Consider the following 13,408-nt stretch of genomic DNA (forward strand, 5'->3'; position numbering starts at 1 on the left):
CTGGTCGTACCGAGAGAGCACAAAGCAAACTCACGCGTTCAGCGGAGGTGACGGCCAGCAAGAACGCGGTCTTGAACGACAGCTGTTCCAACGGCGCTTGCTCAAGAGGCTCAAACGGGGCCAAGGACAACCGACCGAGGACCAATTGAAGATCCCAACTTGGAGCCAAAGAGCGTTTTACCGGCTTAACGCGTCGGGCGCCAAGCAGGAAACGCTTCACAAGAGGGTGGCTGAACAAAACATCACCCTCAAATCCCTCATGATAAGAGGATATAGCTGCTGCATATACCCTCACCGTCGAAGCCGACAGTCTATCAAGGAGAGACTGGAGGTAAACAAGGACAGCATCCAGGGGGCAGGACACCGGTCCCTGCCCCCCGCCTTACACCACTCTTGGAACATACGCCATCTGCCCGCGTAAGAGCGACAGTGGAGGGAGCATGCGCATTCCGGATGGTATCAACCACAGAAGGGTCCATCCTCTCCAGACTTACCCTCTCACCAGCCAAACCATCAGACGTTGGCACAACACCGGGTGCTGAACAGCGACCCGCGTGCTTGAGTGAGGGCCTTCGCTGACCAAGGAATAGGCCATGGCGGAGCTACCAGTAGCTGGATCAGGACCGGGAACCACACAGCTGCGCCCCGGTTCGGCGCAATCAGGATCAAGGACCTGCGCTCCTCAACGTACCCGCCCTAACAACTGACCTAACAGATGTATGGGGAAAGAATCCCAGGCGGCACGGCATCGGTCCCAGACCTGCCTGGCTATGTCCGGACGTAATCCCCACCCGTCAGGATGAGGACCGCCCCGCGACATTACACCTGTACCCACATTCACCCTGCCGGGGATGTGGTGAGCCCTCAGGCCGCGCAGATGGAGGACGCCCATAGCCAGCCGCCCGCCGCCCGGTGTAGACGGGGGGAGCGTACTCCTCCCTGTCTGTCGATATACAACACTGACGTCGTATTGTCCGTCCTGATCAACACCGTTTGAGGACCAGAAGGACCGCTTTCAATACCAACAGATTGAACGTAGCGCAGACCGGGCAGCATGGTTTGCCAGCTGCCCCCTACTGCGTTGGCCCGACGCGTCTCCAGCGAGGGAGGCGTCGGTGAAAAACGTGACGTGTGACAGCGCCGTAACCGTCCTAGGACGGAACCTCCCGAGCGTGTCGACAACACGCTCTGAGAGGGATGCCCATAGCACTCCAACCGTTGACTGGGAAGAGGAGTACTCTACTTCCGGTCTACAGCAAACCCCAGGCTGGTAGGGACCTGCCTGGTACGAGACCCGACGATCCACCTTGACCGCGAAGGACCAGAATGTCGTCAGGGCAGAATACACTTCGTAACCCCTGACGACGCAGAGGCCCCAGTGCGGCCTCCACGCACTTGGTGAAGATGCGGGGAGCCAGAGAAAACCGAACGGCAGCCTCTGGTACTCATACGCTAACCCTGCAAAGGAAGCGTAGGTAAGCCCTGGGATGGAAGATCGGAGATGCGAATACGCATCCTACAGGTCTATGGAGGAGAACCAGACCCCCACCTGACAGTGTTCAACAGGTAGGAGACGATCCAAAAAATGCTGAACCTTCCCATGGGACAGGTCCAGCATAGGTCTGACACCCCCCCTCCCGATTTCTCAGGCACCAGAGAACACCGGGAGGAGAACGCCACGACGATGGCTTGCTTCGTCCACAGAGATTGGATTTCGTTGACCAGAGCTGTCACTGCTGGTGACCCTGACAATAGGGTCTGTACCAAACCCGAAAACGGGTGGGGTTGTGTAAATACAAGTCCCCGCCTCAGCGTTCTCTCCATCCACCTTGACATATGGTACTGCCGTAGTCATATGTGATGACACTCCCAACGCACCCGCCGCCATGTGGCGCAGGTCCGCCAGGAACTGTAGATAGTCGGCTCGGTCCCACCCGCTGTGCGTAGCCAACCCTGGACCCTTGCGAGCAGAGCGTTCCGTGGAGTCGGGTCGGAACCTGACACTACCCACGAGGCAATCGCACCCAAGGGGGGACCCCGACAGAAAGGGCCGGTTTGATACGGGGGAAGCTGACATCAATCTAGGTGACAAAAGCCCCCCCACTGAACACCCCTCCAGAACATGCTGAGGAGTTGTTCTGCAGCCGGACATGCAAGGCGTGAGGACCCCATGGGTTCCTACACACCGTAGCCCTGCAGTGATATTACTACCACCTAAATCACGCGCACCTCTTCTTTTCAGACCACTGCCGATCTCGCGGGAGTGGGAGGCACCAACATGATACCTGGCCTGGCGAAGGCGAGGTCGGGGAAGCCTGCACTGTGTGCCTCAAAAAGGTTTCGAGCCCCCCTGCTGACAACACTTATAGTTGACAGACGTAACACCAGGCTCAACCAACACAGCTTATGGTGTGGGAGCCGCTTGACAGCACAACATTCTCACGGACAGACCCAGGCTCAGCCATCAACTGGGTGTCAGCCCCTGGCCCCATGAGAAACGAAAAGTGGGGCCGCACACGCTTCAACGAAGGCACGCGGCCCGCAGCCAAAGGAAACAATCAGAGCCCCCTTTTTCCGCTGGTGTTGGGGGAGGGAGTGATCGGAGAGCGGGCTGCTCGCGGCAGGACGGCGACGGCTTGTATATTCCAAACCGAGCCCATCCAACATGGCCGATCCCTCGGCCGCCAAGGCTGTCGGCCTTGTGGACACCTGTCGATTCAACGCCCAGGATACCTCTGGCGGGGGAAAACATGGCCGCCTGTCGAGGGCCTCGTCATCGCCGCTGACGAGGCCGTGCTCTCTCTTCTTCTGGCTGCGCGGTGTGAGGCGGTGTGGGGCCTAGGACAATACCGCCCGCGCTCCAGCGGAAGACAAAAATCCTCTGCGGAGAGGGGAGCCCTGAGCGGTTATAGCTTGCGGCTAGGTCAAAGCTAATAACGTCAACAACCTTGCGCGATGTGTCGACGTCGGCTGGCCCTCAAGGCCCCGCCACCAGACACCATTTTTTTATAGAAAAAAACAGCAATTCGAACACAGTTACTAATCGCTGCCAATTCCATACCGTGGCGGTACAGGCTTTAGCAGCCCACCAGCCACTCGCCGGGCCAACCCACCTCATGGCGTCGGCCGGGCGGGGCACTGTTTCAACATGTCAAAAGCAAAGGACTGATGCAACATGGAGCACCAGTGGTGGTTGCAAACAGCAACCTCCACTGTGGTGTGCACCATGAAGGGGTTAATGAATAGATGAACTAACACCACGAACATACTGTAGAATGGGCAAAACCCATGCACACGACATTAAGGGGAGGCGGACCAGAGAGAACCAGTCCCGCATTCATTCATAATATTCACAACAGCACACCAGCCCTAGACCTCAGCTCATTTACCCATAAGGTAAACAAAGCCCCCCCCCGCCCGCACTACTCCCCCAGTAGACACCGATTGACCGTCAGCATGAATGGTTGGGAGGAGGGAAAAACTGTAGTATAGACAGACATTCCCGTAGCAGAGAGACAGAATAGAAACAGTAGCCCAAAAATAGCATAGCGTTAGCCGCGCGCTTCAGGATAACGGGGAAAACAACAATGTTTACCCAGATATCCCGCCGCTTGCACCAATACACACTCAGTTGTCTCTCGGGACAACTCGAGCACATCACAAACGCCAGCATTTGTCATGCCTAGTGACATCCCACAGCGGGGAACAGTAGAACATTGACCCAGCATTTATAGCATTTAGTATTAGCAGCGCGCTCCAGGACAGCCTGAGAAACGTCCACCTCTTAGAGGGACATTTACCCAAACATCCTGCCCCTCACAACAAGCAGCATTTACTAACACTAGCGATAATGCCTAGTGGCGTAAGTCCTACCTTGTGCGAGGTAGCTCGATAGCTACACCTCACACGCTGTCCCCTGTCTGCTGTCAACAAGACAAGGAAACTACCAAACTCGACGCTGAGATGCATCGAAAATGCATCCCGCTGCAGAGTCGCAGAACCGCCAGAACATGCCGCGAAGATTTCAGCGGTAGGCAAATCTTCGGTAAGCACTCAATATTATCTAAACTTTTCGAACAGCTAGTTGCATAGGGCGACTTGCATCCGCTATGATGGAAACGAAATTAGAGGAAGAGTGAGTGGTGGCCATGCCCAGTACTAAGTAGCACGCCACTAGGGGCGGGGCCTGGCAGGTGAGGGGTGTATTTGTTTTTTTCGTTGATGGAGTACAATAGGTACATGAGATGAGGTATATCTCGGTATGGCTTAAGAGCGGGACGCGATGCAAGTACGCTATATAACCTTCTGTAGTGTGGTAGTGAAACCGTTAACGCTTTGTAGTGTGGTAGTGAAAGGTTAACCTTTCTCTTCGGTTCAAATAACAAACTCAGCAAGACCGACGGCTTCTCAGTTACAGTGGGTGACAATATTGTCACAAGGAAAGATGAAATTACCTACCTGGGTTTCATCCTAGAGGCTAACCTTTCCTGTGACAAAATGGCATCCAATGTATTAAAAAAAGTCAACCAACAAACTCGATTCTTGTACCGGATCTCCTCTCTGGTAAACAAGAATACCCTGAAGACTCTGGCAGGAGCACTCATTCAAGGATACTACGACTATGCTTGCACCTCATGGTACCAAAGCACCTCAAAGGCACTAAAAACAAAATTACAAACATCTCAAAACAAACTGGTCAGACTACTGCTTGACCTGACTCCTAGAACCCACCTCACCCCTGCCCACTTTGACAACCTAGGATGGCTTAGAGTAGACGACAGAGTACAGCAACTTGCAATGGGCCTGGTCTACAAGATACACTACACGACCAAGGTACCCATGTACATGTCAAAATACTTCCCAAAGGTCAGTGAATACCACGATCACAACACCAGAGGGAGCTCCACAAATCATGTTAAACCCAGATTCGCCTCAAACAAGGGACTAAACACGTTTAGCAATTATGCCACATCAATGTGGAACGCCCTACCCAAATCTGTAAAGGAATGTGAATCACTACCCACTTTCAAAAACACTCTCAAAGAACACCTACGGGAGACTGCAATTCAAAACTGGCCCCTGCAAATGTCTTAACCCAACCCCCTCCAATGTACAGTAAATTACCAAGTATGGCTTTGTAAATATTCCAATGTACAGTGTACAGTTTCATCTGCAGGTTTCAACCAGTTAAATGACAAGTTAAGACTTTTAAAGACCACTCAGCAAAGTTTAATACGAATTTCACGACCATACAAGAAAATACATAAAAGCACACAAGCTCTCGCCAGACGCGCCAAGCTCCCGGTAGCCCCGCAAAAAACAACGACTAGAATAACAAAAACATTTAATATATTTAATATTATTTCATCTCCTGACAGCCGGGCTGCTCCTCCAACATCTTTTATAATAATAATAATTGTAAATGTAAAGACTTTTTAATTTTTTTAAAGGCTTTAAATAGAAAATTATGAATCCTCTACTTTTTAGAGAATCACCCCCACAGCTTGTTATGCAGTGGTGGAAGAATTACACAGCTCCTTTACTTAAGTAAGAGTAGAAATAGATAAATGAGTACTCTGGTAAAAGTAAAAGTCCCCCGCTATTGAATGTACTTAAGTATCTAAAGTAAAAGTACACATTCTACATGACGTTTGTGTATCCATTGACCTCTATAGGTTATGTTAAAGCGGGATGTGGTCCAGCTATGCTGCTCTGATTAAAGGTTATGTTAAAGTGGTATCATGGTATGTGGTCCAACTATGCTCTGATTACGTCCTCTTGAAGTCGACAGGCTTCAAATGTGAAAGTATATAATCTTCATACATTTTTGCCACATTTTCTATGCAAAATCCTTTTCTTCAAAGTAACTAGAAACTGATGGGTTCAGATAAATGTAGTGGGAGTAAAAAGTACAATATTTTCCTTGAAATGTAGTGGAGTAAAAATGATAAGTTCCCTAAAATGAAAATACTCACATAAAGTACAAGTAGCTCGAAATTGTACTTAAGTACAGTACTTGAGTAAAAATACTTAGTTACAGCGCAAGACCTCTTTTCATTCACGCTCCTATGGACTGGAACCAAGTGGCTGGCTGGCTGTTCGTTCTGGCCGGGTGTCGCGTTACAGTGGGATTACGTGCTCTCGTCAACCTACAGGTGGCGGTTAGCAGCCGGGAACCTTGGGAAAAGCTGTCTTTCTCTGGAGGGACGGGACGGGGGACTGGGGGGGACTGGGGGGGGGGGATGTTAGAGCGATGCAAGATCATGTTTCCTCACTCACTCTTATTGCAGTGGCGTCCGTGCCAGCCGTCCTTGCACTGGCACTTGTTGGGTTCTGCGCAGGTCCCATGTGTTCCGCAGCTGGGCTCGCAGACAGCTGTGAACACGCACACGTGCACGCGCGCACACACACGCACACGCGCACACACACACACACACACACACACACACACACACACACACACACACACACACACACACACACACACACACACACACACACACACACACACACACACACACACACACACACACACACACAATTTATAGAGTAATATCTCCCCCATTTATGTGTTTAGTGCATTCAAGTTTTGTTTTATTTGTCAGATATAAAGTACATAGTACATTACAGTGAAACGCTTGGTTCTGTATGAGCCTCCTGAGATTGTGCTTCATACAGTAAAAAAAAGTTAAAAGAATAAAGACCAAGCACTATACAAAATATAATAGAGATGTAGTGCAAATCTTTTAGTAATAAATAGATGAAATAGATAACACTTTTTAGTGTTAAAAAGTGTCTAAAGTGAATGTTAAAGGTAAATGTTTAAAGTGAGTGTGTGCATATGGATGTGTGTGCAATGAAGTAGTAAAGGGTTATTTTCAACCAAGATTATATTTTCATCTGGCATCATACATCATGATGCTTCCATGTCTATATTACTACCTAATATGTCTCTACTACTATGCACTCAACACTGCAAATGTTTGAAAGACACCTATTTTGAGTTTTTCTGGTAACATTCTTTATTATGAACGCAATAATGTTGAAGTCAGAGGTTCTATGTAGGATTGTTAGTAACTGTTTAACTGCATATATAACTGTTTCCACTAGAGGGCGCTCTAGGCGGAGCCACTCAAGACACCACCAGGTGGCGAGTATAAATAGAGATGTCTCCTCCTACTCTACCTCTTTCCCCCCAGCCTCTCAGTGAGAGGAGACCTCATGTGCTGCTGCTCATACCATGTGAATGAATAAACCACACCGCTTAAAGGCTAAAGATAGAAACCATGCCTCTTGACCACATTATTGTCGCCCTATAGCCGGATTCTGTCAACAAATAATACTAACCTTATACTGTCTTTCACTAGTATTTACTCTGCTACTAAGGAATCTACCATGCCTATATTATTACCTACTATGCTAATTATGTCTATACTACTCTGACAGAGTTGTACCCTTCCTGTCGATTTGTTGTACAGAACTTGTAAGTCGCTTTGGATAAGTTGGATAAGTTTCAAGTTCAAGTTTGCTTTTATTTGTCACGTATAAAGTACATGTACATTACAGTGAAATGCTTGGTTCTGTATGAGCCCCCTGAGAATATGCTTCATACAGTAAAACAATAAGTAAAAGAGGAATAAGTCCCAACACTATACAATATACAATATGCAAACTAAAGTACAACCTAAGTACAATGAAGTAAAAATGCAGACAATGAGGTACAAAATGCAGACAATGAGGTACAAAAGAAAAGGCAAGATGCAAAATGCTAAATGAGGTATGGATGTAGTGCAAATCTCTTCAATAAATAGATAAATATGATGTAGTGTTAAAGTGTTTAAAGTGTCTAAAGTGAGTGTTAAGGTGAGTGTTTGTTTAAAGGTAAATGACTAAATGTAAATGTAAATATATCCAGGAAATATCCAGTATATCCATACAGTGCTCCTTCTTACCCTTGGAACACAGGTCTCCATGGAATCCCTTGCTGCATTTACACTTATTCCTCCCGGTGCACTTCCCCCCGTTACGGCAAGGCTGGCGACATTTACCTGGAGACAGACAGCGGCTCAACGTCAAACAGACACAAACCAGGGTTTCAAATGTATCGTCGTTATATTACAGCACATGTACTGTGCATAGAAAAGAAGTTTGGCATCCAACCAGAGTGCAAATGTAACACGTAAAGTGCAATAGTAATATACAATGTACAGGTGATTAAACTGGGTATATAAAATATATAAATGAGTACTACCGAGTAATAGTGCTAATCAGATGTACGACTATGTACAGAGGTGTAGTATAACATGTACAGTGATACAGGTATGAAGACACTATGGTAGTAAGTCATACAGGCCAGCAGTGTAACAAGTAAGAGTAGGTAAGGGATATGTACAGATATAGATATAGATATAGTATCAAATATGTAAAAAGCATTATATGCTGATATGTACAGGCAGATGTGGATTATAATATATATATATATATATATATATATATATATATATATATATATATATATATATATATATATATATATATATATATATATATATATATATATATATATATATATATATATATATATATATATATATATATATATATATATATACAGCATCATTGTACATGCTATCTTACAGACTTGTATGGGTTATATGCAGGTGTATAAGTATAATGTGATACGATACAAATATTTATTTTTCTTTCACATTTTTGCTCATCAAATTCCATGACTTCCCATTTCCGTGACCTATATAGCACAATGTCCATTAACGATATTTGTCAGTGTCTCTGCTACACTGATCTGTCTACGAAATAGCTGATTTGAATGTCCTGGATCTTCTGACTCCAAAACGTTGCTCCAGGCCTGTAAAAACCCCATTTTTAAAAACATAAAACTCTTTACGTATTATCTGATACAATACAGTACAATAAAATCTATATCACGTTGTATTGTATATTGTATTGTATTATATTTCATAATAAGGCACTTTGGAGCCTGAGATGTTCTCTTAGGAGTGTTGCCTTAAAACCTTTCACTGCCGCACTACCAAACGATTAACCCTTTTCACTGCGACAATACACAGAATGTTAACCCTTTCACTGCCACACGACAGCAGGTTAACCCTTTCACTGCCACACTACAGAAGGTTAACCCTTTACTATCACACTACCGGACGGTAACCGTCGGTAGTGTGATAGTAAAGGGTTAACCTTCTGTAGTGTGACAGTGAAAGGGTTAAAACATCACCAAAAACCTGGAAATCCCATCACATCTCCCCAGCGCTCCACCCCCCTTCCCTGGCTTCCAATAAACCAGCGTATCACTTTTAAGACACTCCTGTTGGTATTCAAAGCCATAAATGGCACCGGTCCAACCTGCCTTCAGGAGCTTCTCACTCCCGGCTGCTCAAACCTCCTCGTCGTTCCCTCGGACAAAACTGAAAACTACGGGGGAACGTGTCTCTCCAGCACTGGGTGGACTTTGGAATCAGCTCCCAGAAACAACTAGGGCCTCAGACTCCAATACTGTTTTTAAATCAAACCGTAACCCTTTCACTACCATCCTACAGAAGGTTAACCCTTTCACTACCACACTACAGAAGGTTAACCCTTTCACTATAAATACTCTTAATAATAAACACTGTTAGGACTATCTGACTCTTAACACTTTGGATGCCAACGACGCTATAAGTCGTTAGTTCATGCTGCCAGTTGAGTGCCGCCAACGACATATAGCGTTTGTTTGTCGTATTTTTTTTTATTGGCGATTTGAATTCATATTTCATCAATCGAGCCTCACGTTAGTGTTGCAGAGTCTCTCTGAGCTCAATTGGGAAGATACCGCCCCCTATCGTCTCTACCTGTGTAACTGCACTCCATTAGTTTAGACTGAAGGGGGGGGGGCCAGTTTCCTCATTTTACTTTTCCGTCAAGCCAACTGAAGAGACCAAGTGATCGCCGGCCCTCAGAAATGCGTGGATTATGTATTTCCAGCACCCAACGCTGAATCAATAAACGTGATCGATATTTGGAATGGCGATCTGGAATTAGAATAATCTTTTTGGATAACATCTGATCTGAGGTAAGGAATCTATTTTACCAGTCTTGGGATAATCAGAGCTTTTTTCACAGATATATCAACGTGTCCCATATGTGTGTGTGTGTCTGTGTGTGCCGCTGATCAGGAAATGAGAGAATTGATATTTCAGCCCGCTTCTATAGCATGCATAAGTACACATATACTATCGATAATCTAGCGTTTATTTGAAAACAATTCATAAATAGGCTGGAAAATGACAACGTTTTTGTGTATGCCAGAATATTCCAGTAAATGCCGTTTATCACGGAATCGATATATTTTCCTGAAAAACGAGGGCTTTTCAAAATGCTATAAAATGGAAATGAACCGATTAAAAAACTATCCGTGGGCGGCTAGGTGGTGCAGTGGGCAAGGCACTCACCACCAATGCTGTAGACGCTGGGTTCGCGTGTTCGAATCCAGCTCTCCACATTGTTTTCAGTTTGGCTGGTCGTCCGTACTAATACAATTGGCAGTATTAGAGGGTGGGAAAACTGATGGGTGGGTCCTGGGCGTTGTAAACAGAAAAATACCCCTACAGTTCGGTCGGGGCGCCTGCTCAGCAAAGGAAGGATCTGGAGGAAGGTAGTGTGACCTTCCACGCGTTACACTCTCCCAGTGAGAATCTGCGCTGCCAGGCTGGCTGCCGGCTGACTGCGCATGTGTCGGAGGACCAACAGTAGGGGGGGTGCGCAACAACCAGGAAGGGAGTTGGGAATTGGCATAACGACTAACAGTGGGATGGGAGAAAAATCGGAAAAAGAGGAGGGGGGAAAAAGATAATAAAAAAAAAAAATCCGTTTCGACAATGTTGACTGCAAACAAGTCATTGATAAACAACGGGCAGATTAGACACATAGCCATAATTTAAGACAGAGATTATGCGTTCACAACGCTATCATTGAAGTGGGTGCTGGCATTTAACGGGGTTTTACCATGTTCACCAGTGGTAATCAAAGTGTTAATAATAAACACCGTTATGACTATCTGTGCTCTTTATAGTAAACACTGTTAGGACTGTCTGACTCTTTATAATAAACACTGTTAGGACTGTCTGACTCTTTATAATAAACACTGTAGGACTGTCTGACTCTTTAATTATTTTTTTTTTAATTATGTTTTTGGTCGATTTTTTTATTTGTTTGTACTACCGGGCAGTCCGGTAGAGAGAGAGACAGAGGAAGAACGGGAGACAGAGCGGGGGGAAGACATTCGGCAAAGGACGCCGGGTCCGGGAATCGAACCCGGGTCGGCCGCTTCGCGACGCAGCGTGTTACATGGGTCGCCACTTGAGTGACCATGACTCTTAAACCCTATGGAGTCGCTCACCTTCTTTGCAGGGCTATAACTTTTTAAATATTATAGCTATATCGACATTACTATGGCCCATTCAACATCGGGTATCTATCGTTCCGGATGTGGGAACGTTATATTTTTCCATTCATACATTGTCGTGTTAGTACCGTTGTGAATATAAGTATGTTTTTAGAGTGTATAGCAGTAATTCCTAGAACGCGAGTTATAGGCCCCGATTGGCGTTTTGTTCCTATACACTTCCTGCTTCAGCAAAGCAAGCTGCTTTTTACTGTCGCTCCGCTCCGCTGCTTTTGCCTATCGCTATTATAATGATTTCTTACAGCCCTTTCAACTTTAATTACTCTGTACGTTAACTCCCAATTCCTATGGTACTTCTCCAGAACTGTGAATCTTCTTATCTATTCAGATTTTTTACCACAGTCGAAAGGAGTAGCAAGATTCTCCGTGGGAGGAATAGCGAGCCGTCTTATCAGCTACACACTGACAAGGACTATGTCGGAAGGCAAGGATATTTATGAAAGACGAGGAAGGTTTTCCTTGTTATTTTGAGTTTTAACGAGACGGAAGACGACAGTGTGAGTAATAGCACAGCTCCAGAGCAACGGAACTGCCCCGTGCCACCATCACCACCACCACCACCACCATCACCACCACCACCACCATCATCATCACCACCACCACCACCACCAGCTAAGTACCTAGCTTAGCTTCAGCTTAGCCTAACCTGAAAAGAAATAAAGGAAGATGCCGGGACTCGGCTCTCCCACAGAATGTACTAATTGCTTGGAGATGAGAAAGAGGATTGTAGAGCTGGAGGCTCGGGTTTCTACCCTGTACCAAATACAGCAGGATGAGCAACTCATTGACTCTATGTATGAAGCTACTACAAATATAGCCAACAATACCATGATTGAGAACTGGCCTTTGCTAGTAACTACAGAACAGCACCACCCAAAAGACGGTCCTTGGCACAACCAAGGAGCTAGACCAAAGCAGTGGATCACCGACAAGGATAAAAGGAGAAATAAACGATCCAGGACCTCACCCCCGGTACCGCCAGGAAATAGTTTCAACCTACTCTCGGAAACACGCATATCAACACCCAAGGCAAAGAGACATAGAAGCGTAGCTAACAACGCTAACGAAGAAAACAGCGAGCGTAACGGAGCTCACGCTAACGACGCTAATAGCAAGAATACCGGAGCTCACGCTAACACTAGCGAAGCAAACAGCTGGCATGCCGGAGCTCACGCTAATGCTAACGAAGCACACGCTAACGACGAGACGACGAGGAAAACAGAGCCACTAGCGACACGGCTGGCAAACACGACCCAGACCGAGCGAACGGCTAACAGCGAAGAGACTATCATGCGCCGAGAACGTTGCGGTAGCCAACGCCGAAGGTACGGGACCAGCGTTAACATGAAGGCTAACGAGGCTCCACCAAGGCCACAGGACTGTGGAAAGAACCAGCAGACTAGGCCTAGCCCAAAAACAAACGGCCCCAAAACTGTTGGAAAGAAAAATGCTAACCTCACACAGAAAATAGACTGCATACTGATTGGAGATTCCATAACAAGGTATGTGGAGATGGCAAACACAGAAAATATCTGTCTAGACAATACAACTGTGAAAGAGCTAGCCGAAAAACTTCCAACACTAATCAGACCAGGAATAACAAAAATTGTCATTCACTCTGGATCGTTTGACATCCTGCGAAAGAAGACTGGCACAGAGACTTTGAAAGACGATTTCACACGTTTAATGAACACACTAGACAAACATCAGTCTGCGTACACAAACACTGATGTGTCCATCAGTGGACCAATTGCATGCTTTCGCAGAGGACAGGAAGCATTCAGTCGACTCCTAAATTTTAATTCATGGTTAGGGGCTGCATGTCTCGTACACGGCCTGAAATTCATTGACAACTTCAATGTTTTCTGGAATAACCCAGAACGTTTTCAAAGAAATGGCTTTTTCCCAAATCGCTTAGGTTCAAAGCTCCTA

The 13,408-nt window shown here is 46.3% G+C and overlaps 1 protein-coding gene across 1 annotated transcript in view; it reads right to left on the reverse strand.

The window, feature by feature from the left end:
• wif1 (wnt inhibitory factor 1) overlaps window positions 1–13,408 on the reverse strand; it is a 63,023-nt gene that overhangs the window by 1,873 nt on the left and 47,742 nt on the right. Inside the window, exons 6-7 of the mRNA XM_084330964.1 lie at window positions 7,953–8,048; window positions 6,280–6,375 (exon numbers count right to left, since the gene is read on the reverse strand). Of these exons, the coding sequence (XP_084187090.1) occupies window positions 6,280–6,375; window positions 7,953–8,048 (192 nt within the window). The remainder of the gene's footprint in view (window positions 1–6,279; window positions 6,376–7,952; window positions 8,049–13,408) is intronic.

The sequence above is a fragment of the Notolepis coatsorum genome, assembly GCF_963971535.1.
Source record: "Notolepis coatsorum genome assembly, chromosome: 15".
NCBI lineage: Eukaryota > Metazoa > Chordata > Actinopteri > Aulopiformes > Paralepididae > Notolepis > Notolepis coatsorum.